At 46.9% G+C, this 17,557-nt stretch overlaps 1 protein-coding gene across 1 annotated transcript; it reads left to right on the top strand.

Annotated features, from left to right (window-relative positions):
• Window positions 1-517: 517 nt before the first annotated feature.
• Window positions 518-14,043, top strand: LOC137542405 (E3 ubiquitin/ISG15 ligase TRIM25-like). Its single transcript, XM_068264295.1, has 2 exons — window positions 518-601; window positions 11,501-14,043. Exon 2 carries the CDS (start codon window positions 11,509-11,511, stop codon window positions 12,877-12,879), a length of 1,371 nt encoding a protein of 456 aa, XP_068120396.1. The 5' UTR covers window positions 518-601; window positions 11,501-11,508; the 3' UTR covers window positions 12,880-14,043.
• Window positions 14,044-17,557: the final 3,514 nt, after the last annotated feature.

Raw genomic sequence — 17,557 nt, 5'->3', positions numbered from 1 at the left:
CCCCCTTATGCCTGCGACCCCATAGGGCCCCCAAAAGCGGGATGTTTGGGGAGTTCGGGGTTCGGCCCGAACATGCCGAACATCTGGCCCATGTTCGGCCGAACGGACCCGAACACCCAGGTGTTCGCCCAACACTAGCTGGGGCCCTTTGATTGGCCTGCAATGTGTCACTTCCGCATAGTTTGACGCATTTCCGCTAACCACGACTTCAGCGCCGGGTTTCACGAGCGTGAATGCGGATTTCTGTCCGCATTCACGCGAAGCTGAAGCAGATTTTCGTGGTTGAAAATCTATTCACGGCTTAGCGTGTCCGAGGCGGAATGCGTCAAAATGGTCGTGAATCCACGCGTAAGCGTGATCACGACCTGGCGGTGAGCACCACTGACTATAATTATGGACATGTGAAGACTTTATATGCTGTCCAGCGAAGATTGCATAGTTCTGCTTGTTATAGTCCCAATGAATTTGGCTGGACTTTTCAGTTTAGCAGCAGTTAGCAAGGACTGTTATGCAGCACAGCAAGTATAGAATAGGCTGGCAGCAATAGTAGGGCCTGTCCATTGTATATGGGTGTGTGCAATATATGGAGTATGTTTATATGGTAGGTTACAGTATTGTTTTAATACACCAATACCTTTTGCAAGAAACGTGTCTCAATTTCTTTTCTATCATATGTTTATTGTGCTATGCACGAAAGGTTTAGAGTGGTTTAATGGTACATGTACCCCACGAAGCTGACTAAGTTCCAACTGTCTGCCTCCACATACCTATGAAATTGCTGCAGGGAGATTTGGGCGCAGGATAATGCTGATAAATGGCTTACACTGCTCCTGCACAAGTCCCTGCGCCACTAATTACTATTAGAGATGGCCCAAATAGTTCGCTGGCGAGCAGTATTCTGTGAAGTTCGTGTATTCGCGCTCACCGCGAGCAGTGAGCTCATGGTGATATTCGACCTGCCCCCATACATCATCATTGGGCTAAACTTTGAACCCTTACATCACAGTCAGCAGGCACTGACAGCCAATCAGCTAGCACCCCCTCACAGACCCCCTCTCCCTCCCCCCCACCGCCCCCTTTAAAAATGCAGCAGTGTCAGCCATGTTCCAGTCTGTCTTCAGCTGGAATAGTGAGAGGAAGGGACAGAGCTTGCTGGAGATAGGGAAAGCATTAGCTAGGCCAGTTTATTTTAATCCTCGTTGGCTGATTGCTGCTTAATCATCGCAAACAGCCCTTCTGAGGGCTACTTCATCCTTCTGCTGTGTTTTTATTGTGTGTGTGTGTATGTGTGTGTACCCTCAACCCCCAAAATTCTGAGGAGGTGGTTGACTGGCTTACACAGCACACCAGATCTTTTACTGCTTCCGCACGGAACCTCCTTGTTGCACCGTCCTCTTCCTGCTCTGCTTCTGGTTTCCCACAACAACTTACCACCACCACTATCACCACAGCTGCTCCACTTAATATGTCAGAGGAGTTATTCACACATGATGCATTTAGTGATACACTTGGGGTCATCCAGCCAACACGCCCTTCAAGGCCTGCTGTTGCCACCACCCGAATGCCGACATTCCAAAGCTCACCAGTGTGGCATTTTTTTTGTTTGTGTGCCTCTGATACCGGCAATGCCATCGGCAACCTCTGCCAAAAGAAACGAGTCGTGGGAAGTTAAACACCCAACCTGGGGACAACTGCTTTGTGAAAGCACCTGAACGCAAAACACAAACACCAATGGTATGCAGACATGAATAAAAGCAGCACACAAATATAATAACTTTGAAATAATTTTTGATAAACTTGACAAACATGCTTTAAGAAAGACAAAAGAAAAAAATAGGTTGTACCGTAAGCTGGTCTGCTTGCTACCATCATAAAGTTCTATAATTTACTTCCCATCCCATCCAGGCCTCTGGTACACGTGATATAACAAAGCCAGGCTGGTCCGTTTACTTGAGCATAACGCACTTAATAAAATGTTGTTGTAAATGACATTGACATTTTTTTTAAAAAAAAGAAACTATTTATTTTAAAAACTAACAACGCCCAAGCTGGTCCATTCTGTGGAGCAATAGAGATGTCCCGAACGGTTCAGCCGTGAACTTATTTGTGCGAACATCGCTGGTTCGCGTCGAATTGCGAACTTTTACGCGTGTTCGACCCGCCCCTATACTGCACTTTGACCCTCTGTATCACAGTCAGCAGACACATGGCAGCCAAGCAGGCTGCACTCCCTCCTGGAGCCCCCCCCCCCTTATATAAGGCAGCAGCGTTGGCCATGATCTCGCTCTGTGTGCTACTGTAGTAGTGAGAGAAGGGAGAGGTTGCTGCAGAGACATAGGGAAAGCTTATTTAGGCTCTTGTTAGGCTTGGTAGCTTGCTCCTTGCTGATACTTATTGCTAAAAAGCACCCCGAAAACAGCTCTTTTGAGAGCTAATGTTCTTGTGATGATTTTTTTTTTTTTTGTGGCCCACTGACACTTGCATATACAGCCCTGTCTGTCGCAGCTGGCCCTTGCTAATTGCTATACTGTGCCAGGTCCAGCACATTCAGTGCCTACCTTTTCACTGCACCTGTGTGTGTGACAGCTGCACATTTGTAATACCAGTCTGTGCCGTGCATACCTTTCACTGCACCTGTGTAACAGCACACAGTTTTATATATTAGTCACTGCATACCTGTTCATGGTACCTGTGTGTGTGACAGCTGCACATTTGTAATACCAGTCCATGCATACCTTTCACTGCACCTGTGTAACAGCACGCAGTTTTATATACCAGTCACTGCATACCTGTTCACTGTACCTGTGTGTTTGACAGCTGCACATTTGTAATACCAGTCCGTGCATACCTTTCACTGCACCTGTGTAACAGCACGCAGTTTTATATACCAGTCACTGCATACCTGTTCAATGTACCTGTGTGTGTGACAGCTGCACATTTGTAATACCAGTCACTGCATACCTTTCACTGCATCTGTGTGACCGCATGCTGTTCTATATAGCAGTCACTGTATAGCTTTCACTGCATCTGTGTGACCGCATGCTGTTTTATATACCAGTCCGTGCATACCTTTCACTGCACCTGTGTAACCGCACATTGTTGTACCAGCAGTCACCTTTTCACCGCACCTGTGTGACCACACATTGTTGTACCAACAGTCACTGCAACCTTTTCACTGCACATGTGTAACCGCACATCGTATTAGTCAAGTCAGTGCATACCTTTCACTTCATCTCCCCAATATGGACAAAACAAGAGGCAGAGGCAGAGCCAAAGGCAGGCCACCTGGCAGGTCTGTTCGAGGTCGAGGTGGCGTGATTTTGTGCCACCCTGGACCAAAGTATAGTGTTCAGAAGAAGGCACCTGCCATCAACTCCCAAGATTGCCAGGACGTAGTTGACTAACACAGAACACCTCTGTAACGATCGGTGGGCGCAGAGAGTATCTGATTACCGGTGATCTGCAGTATCACCGGAAATACAGATATATACCAGATTATAAGTGAACTGCAGTCTCACCGATAATCCGATATACAAACTAACCTCTGATCACCTGAGTAGAGTGTAGTGTTTGGTGTAACTGTAACACTAAGAGGACAAGGCCTCAATGCAGTAAGGAGTACTGTACAGATTCCTTCCGCAGACCTGAGCTCTCCAAGACGGGAGGAGTCAGACTGACAGTAGGAAGGGATATCTGAAAGTGACCCTCAGGAGGAAGGATCGCTAACAGAGTGAGGAACCGCCTCTAACGGTAAGGTCGGTTCTCGAGGTCGGACAAGCCAGGTCGTACACACACGGACAGATAAAGTACAGGATCAGGAGGCAAAGGCAGAGTCAAAGTACAGGCAGGGTTCAGCAACGGGGTATCAGAAATATCGGGGTACAAAATCAGGAGGCAGAAGCAGAGTCAAGGAACGAGCCGGGGTTCGGCAACAGAGTATCAGAAATATCGAGGTGCAAGATCAGAGTTCAGGAGGATAGTCAAGGCAGGCAAAAGTCATAACAGATAATCACAATCAAACTAGTACTTTAGCTATCAACAGAATCTAGCTTAGTGTAGGATTACAGCTCCAGCTGGTCCCGGCACACTAACGGATCTAACTACGGATCTGGGTGCTCCCACATATGTGAACGCAACGCCAGACAAGGAGCAAGTGAACAACCAGCAGTATATATACTCTAGGACCTCTCCAGGACCTCCCTAATTGCTGGTCCAATGGGAGCAGTGGAATTTGTCAGCTGACCCAGCTGGTCAGCCGACACCCTTCTAACTGCTATTTAAACTCTGCCTCTGTGCTCGCGCGCGTGTAAGTCTGAATCTTGGTGGACTATCAGTCCCAGCCACACCAGTACTGTTTTGCAATGTATCTAATGCGGGGGTCGCCTCTGATGTATATTCCGCCGTTACCAATGCGGATTCCGCCGCACTGCCCATGCGGCATGCGACGTTTTTTCCGCGTTGTGACGCCATGCTGGACGCGGAAACAGCCGCCTCACCTCGAGAGATGGCGGCTTTTCAGCGTTTCCTCACAACCTCATCTTTCTCAGCTTCCGCACGGAACCGTGACATATCTTCCTCCGCAGCCACCACTACTACTACTAGCACCACATTCTCCCCATTTGACACTTCGCAGGAGTTATTTGGTGGGGAAATACACGCCACCGTAGCCCGCACGCCCAGAGTGTTTGGAGCGCAAGAGGAAGTACTGGAAGCGCAGGCAGAAGTATGTAATCGAGACCCGAAAGTGACACGGCCAAATGTACGCCTGTAGTGGATGAATGGGGACATGCGTACAACAGTCAAGCTGTCCACTGTTACTCTACGCATGCGCCCATATCCTCTGTACCCAGGTACCTTCCTGCTCATGGAGTACATTTGAAATCAGCGCCGGTACACTTGGGCGCAGGATACAGCGGTATATAGCTGATCCTGCTTCTGCACAAGTCCGGGCCGATTTAATTACTATTCCCCCTCCAGGCCGCCATGGATAGTGGGGGAATGAAATAATTCGGCTTCCAGCGATTGCTGGAGGCCGAATTATTATATTTTTTTAAGCAACTTCTGCTCCATCTTCTGAAGGAGCCGACGTTACTCACTGAGCGCTTCAATAGGAGTGATTCCCATTGAAGTCTATGGAGGCGCCGGCTGCGCCCAAATCTAGCAGCGCTGAAAAGCACTGCTCCGTGCTCATGGCCCAAAGGTCTTTTAGAGGCCATAACCATATGAGCCAAACTATACATTAAAGGTCACCGCAGCGCCATCTATAGACAGATTAAAGGATGGCATCATCTATGCATGTCACAAATCTTTAGTCACATCATCTATACATATCATAAATCTTAGGTCTCATGAAAGAAAAAATCTCACCATAGGACCAGCAAACAAAAACGATTGGGGGGGGGGGATTTGGATAGCATAAAGCTGGTTTAGTCACATAAATTAAGAAGGCAATTTTAATGGCCATATATCACTAGAATATATAAATTCTCAATTCCTAAAATGACAAAGCCTGTCCCTGTGATACACATATTCCGTACAATGTGAGGTCATCAAATTTACAGAAACATCTTATAGCTGACAAAATCATTAAGACCAGGTTTTTCTTCTGACGCCAGTTTCCATATCCAACTCGCCTCAATCTGGTAAAGTTCCCTAACTATATCTCCTACCCTAATGTTTGGATTTTTTATAACCCAACCCTGACTTTCCTGAATTCTCAACAACTTTGTCCCTGACTTGGAGAGTTCCTTGGTCTTCATGTAGTAGCAGTAGAATATTGTACTATGTTAGCCAGCAGTAAAAAACAAGAAGTTTTGAATCAGGATGATTCAAAACTTCTTGCTTTGGTCTTCATGGTGTGATGCCTCTTGCTTATTGGTGTTTGGGGAGCTCCTCGGTCTTCATGGTGTGATGCCTCTTACTTATTGGTGTTTTGAGCTCCTTGGTCTTCATGGTGTGATGTCTCTTGCTTATTGGTGTTTGGAGAGCTCCTTGGTCTTCATGGTGTGATGCCTCTTGCTTATTGGTGTAGTAGCTTCTGGGTCCTTTCTAAAAAGGTGCATTTATACTGACAGATCATGTGAGTCTTAGATTGCACACAGGTAGAATTCATTTCACTAGTGATCTGATTTGTGAAGGTAATTGGTTACACCAGGACTTTTTGTGGCTTCGTGGCAAAGGGGGTGAATATATATGCACATGCGAATTTCCAGTTTATTTATTTTATTATTTTTCAAAAAATTCAGTAAGAGGTGCCCTGCAGTCTTTGGCAGCCAAAGATACTCATCAGCAGTGGCAGCTCCAGGAATTTTTTTTAGTTTTTTTAGGAGGTGCTATGCAGGTGCTGGATCTTTTCTAGGGGTAGCATCAGGGGGCATGGGCAAAAACCAGGGGGCATTGTCAAAAAATGGGCGTGTCTATGCATTGGAAAGCGTGCATGTATAGGTAATAAAGTTGCCCTATTGTAGTATAGCTGCCCCAGTATAGGTAGTATAGCTGCCGCACCATAGGTAGTATAGCTGCCTCAGCATAGGTAGTACAGCTGGCCCAGTGTAGCTAGTCCCAGTGTAGGTAGTACAGCTGCCCCAGCATAGGTAGTATGCTCCCCCAGTGTAGGTAGTATGCTGCCCCAGTATAGGTAGTATGCTGACCCAGCATAGGTAGTATGCTCCCCCAGTGTAGGTAGTATGCTGCCCCAGTATAGGTAGTATGCTGACCCAGCATAGGTAGTATGCTCCCCCAGTGTAGGTAGTATGCTGCCCCAGTATAGGTAGTATGCTGACCCAGCATAGGTAGTATGCTCCCACAGTGTAGGTAGTACAGCTGCCCCAGCGTAGGTAGTATGCTGCCCCAGCCTACTACCCCCTCCGCTCTCGTGGCCGCTGCTCGTGCATCTTTCTGAGCTGGTGGCTGCTACCTCTATGGCTGTTCCCGCTGCCTCCTCTCCTGCGTCAGGCATCTCCCCACCTCCTCTCCCTCTGTGGTGCTACAAGAAAATGGCCGCCAACGTCCGCATTTGAGGACATTGGCAGCCATTTTCTTGTAGCACTACAGAAGGGAGAGAGAGCGGGGCGGCGAGTGGCTGGGGGTGCTTGGAGAATTTTAGGGGGTGCTTCAGCACCCCCCTGGCGCTGCCCATGCAGATCAGTGTGAGATGCCCCACAGTATAGGTAGCCAGAAAGCCCCTCCAGTAAATGGTAGCCAGTGATGCCCCCAGTATTAGGTAGCCAGAAGCTGCCCCCCGTATTAGGTAGGTAGAGATGCCCTTCCTGTATTAGGTGGAACACAAAATATAGAGAGCCCCTTTTACTTTACATGGATTTGTAGGAAAGGGGCAAGCTTTGCTGCCTTTCCCGTATAGAGCCTACCCATATCATGGACCATGCAGTCTTGTGTGGCTCAGAGTGTGAAGCCCCACGAAGGCTCCGATTTCCCTGGGGGATGCCAGTAAGCATGCCTCGGAGGTAGATCCTCTCGCTATCCTTTTTAAAAAATTGACTAAATAAAACAAATTTAACCAGTTTTGCCGGAATTCGACATTTCAAGGGTTTTAAATAATACTCTTTCCTGACAAAACGTTAAAATCAGATTTTTCAAAAACTGTAGCATCTTTTTGCACAGTTCTTTTTTTAAAAAAACATGTCCCCACTAGAGACCCTAACATACATAGAAATTGTGGTGCTGACTGATGGCATGTATGGGGGCTTCATATTTAACTTCGGAAAGTTGTAGCCACAGACTTCAAAGCAAAATGCAGAATCCACAAAACTAATACGTTTTGCGGATTCTGCATTTTGTTTTGAAGTCTAGTGGCTACAACTTTCTGAGTTGGAATTCCATCAGAATTTGTTTCTTTTTAAGCAGACTTTTCTGCTGGGATCAAAATATGGAGATTTTTATGAAAAACCACAAATTGCTGGAGAGATTTGGGGTAATAAAACTCGTTGCTCCCCTCCCCCTCGCAGCAAAGTCTATCCTTCAATAGCCCGGATACTTCTGTCTGCATCGGCTATAACGCTCTAGTAATCTTGTTAGAAACTGTGGATGCAATATATGAATTGATGACCACCAGGCTTTTACACCTCCCTGCTTGTGCTTTCTATTCAGAGATCCACTGCATTCTCTCAGAAAAGGATGCAGATGAAGTGGGTCCCTAGACAAGATAGTAGTTTTTGCCCACCGCTAATGGTCAACTGGCTTTTTTAGTAAGATTTTGTGGGGGTTAGCAACCATCAGGCCCTGGGCAACTGCCTAGTATGCCTTGTGGATGATCTGGCTCTGAATTCATAATTTTTTTCTGCATTGACTTTCTTAGGGAAAGTAAAGTTACTTTTTTTTCTCACATAGCTTATGTGTTGGGCTGCAGTTTCAACATCATGATAGTACTGAAGCTGTCGTCAGGGTCAGACTGGGACACTGGGGGCCCGCCAAAGAAATTTCAACCTGGGGCCCACACATCCCATGATTGCGGTGACAAAAGGGTGTGACCATGCTCCGGAAGGTGGACAGGGCCAAATGTACATGATCTTAGCAGCATTGTAATTCAGAGACACTGCTGCCCAGCCAAACTTTGCTCTCCACAATATCTCTCCCCTGTACATCTCCTCACTAGTCTCCAGATACCAACCCAACCGCAATCTCAGATCTGCACACGAGCTTCTGTCCTCTTCTACAATTACCTCCTCACATTCACGTGTACAAGACTTCTCACGTGCCTCACCCCTCCTCTGGAATGCCCTTCCACAACACATCCGCCACTCTCCCACCTTTGAAATCTTTAAATGCTCCCTCAAAACCCACCTTTTCCGACAAGCATATTCTCTAGCTTTGCCATGCACCCACTAAATAACCTAATTACGCACTGCCTGTACATATACTGTATACTTCCCCACCTCTTGTTTCCACCCCATTCCTTTAGATTGTAAGCTCGCAAGGGCAGGGCTCTCACCCTTTTGTTTCATGGAATGTTATTAATTCAATTGCTTGCACACTGTTAGACATTTATACATTTTAGTCATCCTGTTAAATCAAATTGTAATCAGCAGTGCTGTATCTTGTATCAGTGTTCATATTTCATGTATATCATTGTCTGTATCATTATGTATCCCTTGTTTGTTTTCTTACATTGTACAGCGCCACGGAATATGTTGGCGCTTTATAAATAAATAATAATAATAATAATAGAGTCCCCTCCTTCAATATAAAGTAATGTCCTACTTTGCAGAGGTTGCGACCGCAGAGGTTGCGACCACATCGTGACCCTCCCTCAACTACAGTATTACCTCTCTATTGGTCCTTTGCTCATAATAATCACTTCTATAGATACTTTGAACAGTGGTAATCATTAACAAACTGCTCCCCATCCCCTTGCACCTCTGACACTGTAGTTGCCATTGGCAGGGATTGCTATGTATAGAGTGCTTGGGGGTAATCAGTAACAAGCTGTTCCCCATCCCCTTCTTGCACCTCTGACACTGTAGTTGCCATTGGCAGGGATTGCTATGTATAGAGTGCTTGGAGGGTAATCAGTAACAAGCTGCTCCCCATCCCCTTCTTGTACCTCTGGCACTGTAGTTGCCATTGGCAGGGATTGCTATGTATAGAGTGCTTGGGGGTAATCAGTAACAAGCTGTTCCCCATCCCCTTCTTGCACCTCTGACACTGTAGTTGCCATTGGCAGGGATTGCTATGTATAGAGTGCTTGGGGGTAATCAGTAACAAGCTGTTCCCCATCCCCTTCTTGCACCTCTGACACTGTAGTTGCCATTGGCAGGGATTGCTATGTATAGAGTGCTTGGGGGTAATCAGTAACAAGCTGCTCCCCATCCCCTTCTTGCACCTCTGACACTGTAGTTGCCATTGGCAGGTTTTGGTGCGTTGTATCAATTGTTATGTATAGAGTGCTTGGGGGGCCCCATTGTAAAACTTGCATCGAGGCCTACAGCTAGAGATGGGCCGAACCTCCGATTTGAACCGGGTTCGTGAACTTCCGCGGAAGGTTCGGTTCGCGTTAAAGTTCGCGAACCGCAATAGACTTCAATGGGGATGCGAACTTTGAAAAAAAAAAAATAATTATGCTGGCCACAAAAGTGATGGAAAAGATGTTTCAAGGGGTCTAACACCTGGAGGGGGGCATGGCGGAGTGGGATACACGCCAAAAGTCCCCGGGAAAAATCTGGATTTGACGCAAAGCAGCGTTTTAAGGGCAGAAATCACATTGAATGCTAAATGACAGGCCTAAAGTGCTTTCAAACATCTTGCATGTGTATACATCAATCAGGTAGTGTAATTAAGGTACTGCTTCACACTGACACACCAAACTGTTCACTGAACAGAACAGGTATGCAGTGGCGGGTTCACTGAACAGAACAGGTATGCAGTGGTGGGTTCACAGAACAGGTATACAGGGGTGGGTTCACAGAACAGGTATGCAGTGGTGGGTTCACAGTACAGGTATGCAGTGGTGGGTTCACAGAACAGGTATGCAGTGGTGGGTTCACTGAACAGAACAGGTATACAGTGGCGGGTTCACTGAACAGAACAGGTATGCAGTGGCGGGTTCACTGAACAGAACAGGTATGCAGTGGTGGGTTCACAGAACAGGTATGCAGGGGTGGGTTCACAGAACAGGTATGCAGGGGTGGGTTCACTGAACAGGTATGCAGTGGTGGGTTCACAGTACAGGTATGCAGTGGTGGGTTCACAGAACAGGTATGCAGGGGTGGGTTCACAGAACAGGTATGCAGGGGTGGGTTCACAGAACAGGTATGTAGTGGTGGGTTCACAGAACAGGTATGCAGGGGTGGGTTCACAGAACAGGTATGCAGCCAGGGAAAAGCTAAGCCTAACTAATCTTTCCCTATGAGAGAGTGTGCAGCAGCTCGCCCTACTCTAACTAATGCAGGCACACGAGTGACCGTAATGGTCGCCGCTGCCTGCCTTTTTAGTAGGGGGGGAGTGGCTCCAGGGGCTAGTGTAGCCTAATTGGCTACACTGGGCCTGCTGACTGTGATGTAGAGGGTCAAAGTTGACCCTCATAGTGCATTGTGGGGCGAACCGAACTTCCGGAAACGTTCGCCTGCGGGAGGCGAACGCGAACCACCGAAGTTCGCCGGGAACCGTTCGCCGGCGAACCGTTCGGCCCATCTCTACCTACAGCTTCTTAGCTATGCCACTGCTCTCAGCATGAGTGATTACAGCACTGAGAAGAGAATTTTTGTGCTGCAGGCAGCAATTGGAGCTCTGTCAGACAAGGAGGGGTGGGGGGGCCCACTAGAGACCTGGAGGCAGGGCCCACCGAGGGAAAAGACTGTACTACTGTGGCCCAGTCCGACCCTGGCTGTCGTTATTGCCAACAGCGTGTGATTTAATGCTATAAAATGTTTTTGTCTCTGAGATGTATTCATACAGTATCAAAGTTAATAAGTTACTGCTAAGTAATATACTGAACTTTACTTGTGGTGTGATAGAAAATACTTCACCTTTGGTCTTTTGATTCCAGGTGTGACAATGGCGTCTGCTGATGTGACTGCTGAGCTCCGCTGCTCCATCTGTATGGAGATCTATAGAGACCCTGTGACCTTGCCATGTGGCCACAACTTCTGCCGGGACTGCATCACACAAGCCTGGGACCACCAGGAGGATCTACGGGAATATAGATGTCCTGAATGTCAGAAGATATACAGGAGGAGGCCTGAGCTGGTGAGGAACACAAGGCTACATAACATCTGTGAGGCTTTTCATGCTACAGAGACAGATCAGGAGCAGACCGGGGTCTTCTGTAATTACTGTGACTTTCCTGTTCCTGCTACTAAATCCTGTCTGCAGTGTGAGACCTCCTTGTGTGATCATCACCTGAGGAAACATGACAGGTCAGGGGGTCACACGTTACTACCTCCGACCACTGACCTGGGGAACAGGAAATGCTCCGTCCATAAGGAAGTACTGGAGTATTACTGCACTGAGGATGATGCCTGTCTCTGTGTGTCCTGCTCTGTGATTGGGGGACATGTAGGACATGAGATGATGTCACTGGATGAGGCCTCTGAGGAGAAAAAGAAGAAGCTGAGGCATGATCAGTGGAAACTGATGGCAGAGACAGAGGAGACTCAGAAAGGGGTCCAGAGTCTGGAGGAACTCAGGAGAAAAGCACAAGAAAAAGCAGATGGTGAAACAGAGAGAGTCACTGCGCTGTTTAGAGACCTCAGGAGACGGCTGGACAATCTGGAGAAGAGAGTCCTGAGTGAAATCACAAGACATGTACAATGCTATAATGATGTAATTCGGCAGCTGGAGATAAAGAAGGAGAAGCTGTTCAGGAAGATGTGTCATATTGAGGAGCTGTGTAACATGACTGATCCACTGACTATCTTACAGGAATCAGACACAGGTGACTTGTGTGACACGGAGGACAGAGAGAGACATGACAAACAGTTCCATGATGGAGGGGATCTGGATGTGGCCGGCATCTCACACACATTACACACAGGACTATCTGATATCATGTCTGGGGTAATTGTGCAGAAACATACAGACACACAGGCCTACCCACATTCTAGTACAGAGGACAAAGTTTCCATCACTGCTGAGCTGAACTATCCAGGCCACACTCCCAACCCACCCCCACCACACAACACACACAGGCCTATCCACATTCTAGTACAGAGGACAAATGTCCCATCACTGCTAAACTATCCAGGCCATGCCCCCAGCCCGCCATCACCACCGCACAACACACACAGGCCTATCCACATTCTAGAACAGAGGACAAAGTTCCCATCACTGCTAAACTATCCAGGCCACGTCTCCTTCCCAAACCGTCCATACAAGTTACACAGTGCCAGGCTTGGGAGGCAAATATTGGGGTTGTTACTGGGGTAATTGTACAGAAACAAACAAACAAACTGGCCTATCCACATTCTACTACAGAGAACAAGGCATTTACCACTGCTAAACCATCCAAGCCAGGCCCCCAACCCACCCCTACCACACAACACACACAGCGCCAGGCTGGGGGGACAAATAATGAAGTTGTACAACAAACATCTGGGGTAATTGTGCAGAAACATTCAGAAACACAGGCCTATCCACATTCTAGCACAGAGGATGAAGTTCCCATCACTGCTAAACTATGCAGGCCACGCCCCCAACCTACCCCCACCGCACAAAACACACAGGCCTATCAACATTCTAGTACAGAGGACAAAGTTCCCATCACTGCTAAACCGTCCAGGCCACGCCCCCAACCTACCCCCACCATACAATACACACAGTCTTGCTGTCAGTTCTACTGGATTCTAAATTCAGAAGCCAGTTGCCTATCAAAATTTTTGAATACATTTTAGTTTAGTGAAAACCAGAAATACAGTATCCTTTTTTGTGGTGTTTTCATACTGCAGCTGTTGCGTTGCATCTCAAAAATTTGTTGCAATGCGGTGCAGATGCATTAATAGTCTGGGACTACCACATTGATTGTGGTGCAGCACGGCAGGCACTGACTCAGTAACTTGTTTACACTGGCACTGAGGCACACTTGAATAGTACTGTATGCCTCACTGTACCGGTGCACTACATTGTCAAGGTGTGAACTTTCAGCACCGTTGCTGCTGTACAATTGAAGAATAATCACACAATGCATTTACCACAGTGATAAAGTAGCCTAAAAGTTTACATATAGGAGAGACAGAACTGGCCACAATCTACCATTTCTTATTCTTTTAAAGTACACCTGTCATGAGTGGAGCAAGGTGACTGCTATAGTTGCCCTCCTGAATATGCTGTATGTTATGCTGATCCTCCGGCTATAATACTTACTGGTCACTCACCTGGAACAAGTATTCAGTGAAGTCAGAGGGAAGGTGGGACACCTGACCTGCATACTTGTTCCAGGGGAGGGACTTAGAAAGTGAAATATTCAGAGGATCAGCATGACACATAAGAAACTCGCTGCCTTTTTAAGAAATGGTCAGAAATGGCGGCCTCCATATTTCTCCCTTGGGTTTACTTCTCTGCACTGGAAATCAATGAAATAGCAAGAAGTTTTGAATCAGGATGATACCATTTATTGGCTAACTTAGAGATGGATAAACAGTGAGCTTTCGGCTTATAGAAAGCCTTCGTCGGACTGGTTCCTGACAAATACTGAAAGACACAGCTTATATACACTGACATACAGAGGAGAACCATTCTTTAAATGCCACAATTCTCTTTAGCTTAGAATTAATGGTACATGTAACCAGGCCAGTTACCATTTGAATTCGGAATTTACGATGTCTCCCCATCACCAGAGTCTGCTTTATGTCATGTTGAGGATTCTATTGATCTTATCAATTTAGATAGGATGCCTGGGAAAGCCTCCTCAGTAACTGTTAAGGCATCTAATTACATTTATGTTTGCTAAAGAATGTTTCTCCTCTGTATGTCAGTGTATATAAGCTGTGTTTTTCAGTTTTGGTCAGGAACCAGTCCGACGAAGGCTTTTTATAAGTCGAAAGCTCATTGTTTATCCATCTCTAAGTTAGCCAATAAATGGTATCATCCTGATTCAAAACTTCTTGCTTTTACTCATGGTCGTGGTACAACACTCCAATGAAATACCAAACAGGATTTACAGGAAGCCTGAAGCAAGAGGAATAGGGAGGCTGCCATTGCCATCGTTTTTTGTCATGCTGATCCTCTGACTTTGAGACTTTCTCATTCATTCTCCCTGAACCAGTATGCAGATCAGATGACTCTGACACTACTGGAGCCAACAGATCAGCATAACAGCCACACAACTGGAATTCTATATGGGGGGGGGGGGAAGAATGCTCCTTTCCACTATTTGGGGGGGGGGGGGGGGGGAGAGATGCTCCTCTCCACTGGTGGGTGTGGTCAGGGACTTTACCCTGCCACCAGTATCACATGACTCCATAGGGCAGAAGTCACGTTACCAAATGTAGTAATCATTTTTGTGTAACAGATGTCTTTGTATTGTCATTAATAAGTAATGCTGCTGATGTTCAGCTTCCTGTGTGTGCCCTAGCAGGACAGGAAGTCACATGGGTATTGGACGTAACAATAGTTACCGCGACTCCCACCCACCCAGCAGAGCTTTAGCTGAGCACAGTAGAGCTACTGTATGTGAGTATATTTACGGTACTTGATGCCTCACATCTCCTCCTCCGCCCATCTGCCACTCTTCTGTCTACCTGATGTCACATGATCAAAAGCCAGGGATGCAGCGCAGAGCTAGTGGCTCCTGGGAGGAAGAGGAGGTGCGAGGCAAAGCGATCACAGGGCCGGTTCTAGCAACAATGAGGCCCCCAGGCAAAATTAACCTGGGGCACCCCGCTTCCTGAAGACCTGAGTTCCTTTCTTAAAGTAGCATTAATTCCCCTTTGTTGATGCTAAATTGGCAGTAGCACCTCATTTGTCCCCTGTATTAAACAATAATATGTGGGGCAAGGAGGAGAGGGACTCTTGCAGGGATGAAGTCAGGGGGAGCACAGGGAGCCACGGACTGACTGAGGAGTGCACCAGCCATCACAGGTGAGGTGCTATTCTGCAATAGACTCTGCAGGGGCCCCGGGGACCATAGTTAAGTTGAGGGGGGGGGGGCATGGCAGCCAGGTCAAGGAACCCGGGGTAGCACTGGCCCTGGTCATGTAGCTTCGCTGCACTACTGCTGTAGGGGGTTGGGGGGGGGGGGGTGTATATGTCACCGGACACTTCAGCGTGGGAGGGCATCTGCAGGGGGACTCGGGATAGTTTTGTGTGCTGGGGGGAGGGGGGCTGGGCGACTCTCTATGTAGGACCTCTGGACCTCTCGGTACTCAGCACTGCAGCCTCCAATCACCTCACTAATCTCATGGAAATACTTGAATGTCATAAATTATTGAGAAATGATACATGTTGTTCTGTCTCTGTCTGCAAATGTCTATTTTTTTTTATAGAAGAATGTAATAAATATTTTTTATTTTATAAAACATCAGCATATTTTCCATTATTTTATTTAAAAACATGAATTTGGGGGAAATGTATTTGCTACAAGAGGCTTGATGTACAGATGTGTGCCGTCAGCTGCAGTTTCCTGTAAACATGGGATGACCTCTGGAGAGTCCATAGAACCTTCCAGAAAAGACAGGAAGCCCAGAAGCCCCGTGTGTTATAGTACTTTGTGATACCAGGTAAGAGGGTGTAGAAGAGGGATACTCACAAGCAGAGCAAGAACATCGATAAGGCAACCCCCCCATCCTTCTTGATTCCTTTCCCACGTTGGCTTACCAGGAGGACTGTAATGGAGAACCAAAGCTTCTACATTCCCTTGGGTCCCATTTGGTTTTAATCCTTTCCTTTTCTCCATGCTCTGGTCAGATGATAAGGCTGGATACACACTTGAAGAGTCATAAACCACAAATGTTTTGACAAAATTGCATTTTACTAGTTTTGTGCTTTTTGCTTGAGGTTTTTTTGCTTGTGCCCTTTTACATGTGATCTTTTATTTTGAACTGCGTTTGTGTGCATTTTCATACTTAATTTAAAAATACAATTGTATTCCATATGCTCTCCATGTGCGGGAAAAAAAGCAGACCACAATATTTTTTCCCCACAATGCAAATGGAAAAAATATGAGTGAATGCAAAAAAAGCTAGAGTAGCGAGCGACCAATATGTAACCATTTTAACCAAAAACATACAAGCATAAATATCATTCAAACTAAAAAGGTTCTATCTACCCAAATATGGGAGATATGAAAAGGGATATTTGGATTAAACGACCTTATCAATCTATGACCAAAAAAGTTATAACAAAGCACAAGTTTTCCCAAAGCAGTGTATAAACTGCATTCATTTGCACAACACTACAGATGAAAACTGACTCTTTATTTATAATACAGACTAAGGCCCCGTTCACACTTGCGTTTTGCCATGTAAACGGACCGGATCCTGATCGGATCAGGACCTGATCCTGATCAGAACTGTACGGTTCCGATCCGGATCCGGTCCGTTTGTATCAGGCATGCATCAGGCTGCCATCCGGATCCGTGGGCAAAAAATAGTGAAATTTAAATAAAAAAATGTTGGGGTCAGCAGAAGGTGCACCTGGTGCACCTGTAGAATCAGGTTCCTCCGCTGTAGGCCTCACCTCCACCACCGACATTCTGCCAAACAGCTCCAGCACGTCTGTCACTGCTGCTCCTCTCCAGACATGCTTGGCCCATGTGTCCCCATCCGAAATGGCCGCTTGGATACGCATAGGAAGTGGGGTAGAACGTCAGGTTTTTGTAGGCAGTGTGTTCTGTGCCTTCCGTTTCCCATTGGTTTCTGTGTTCCGGATGGTGCTGACAGGCTCAGGTCCGGCTCCGGTCCGGGTGCGTGGGCCGGAGATCCGGACCCAAAAAATAGCGCATGTTGGAAAAGTGTCCGGAGTCCGGATCCGGTCCGGCTCCGTACTGTACGGAACGGACACGTGTGAACGTCCGCATAGACTTTGCATTGCTATGCGGAACGTACGTTCCGTTGGTACAGTATACGGTCCGGATCAGATCAGGAAAATCCGGACAGGGAACGCTAATGTG

This window comes from Hyperolius riggenbachi, chromosome 2 (genome assembly GCF_040937935.1).
Source record: "Hyperolius riggenbachi isolate aHypRig1 chromosome 2, aHypRig1.pri, whole genome shotgun sequence".
Classification (NCBI taxonomy): domain Eukaryota; kingdom Metazoa; phylum Chordata; class Amphibia; order Anura; family Hyperoliidae; genus Hyperolius; species Hyperolius riggenbachi.
The sequence above is the reverse complement of the archived record's forward strand: the minus strand, read 5'-3'. Positions and strand labels throughout refer to the sequence as shown.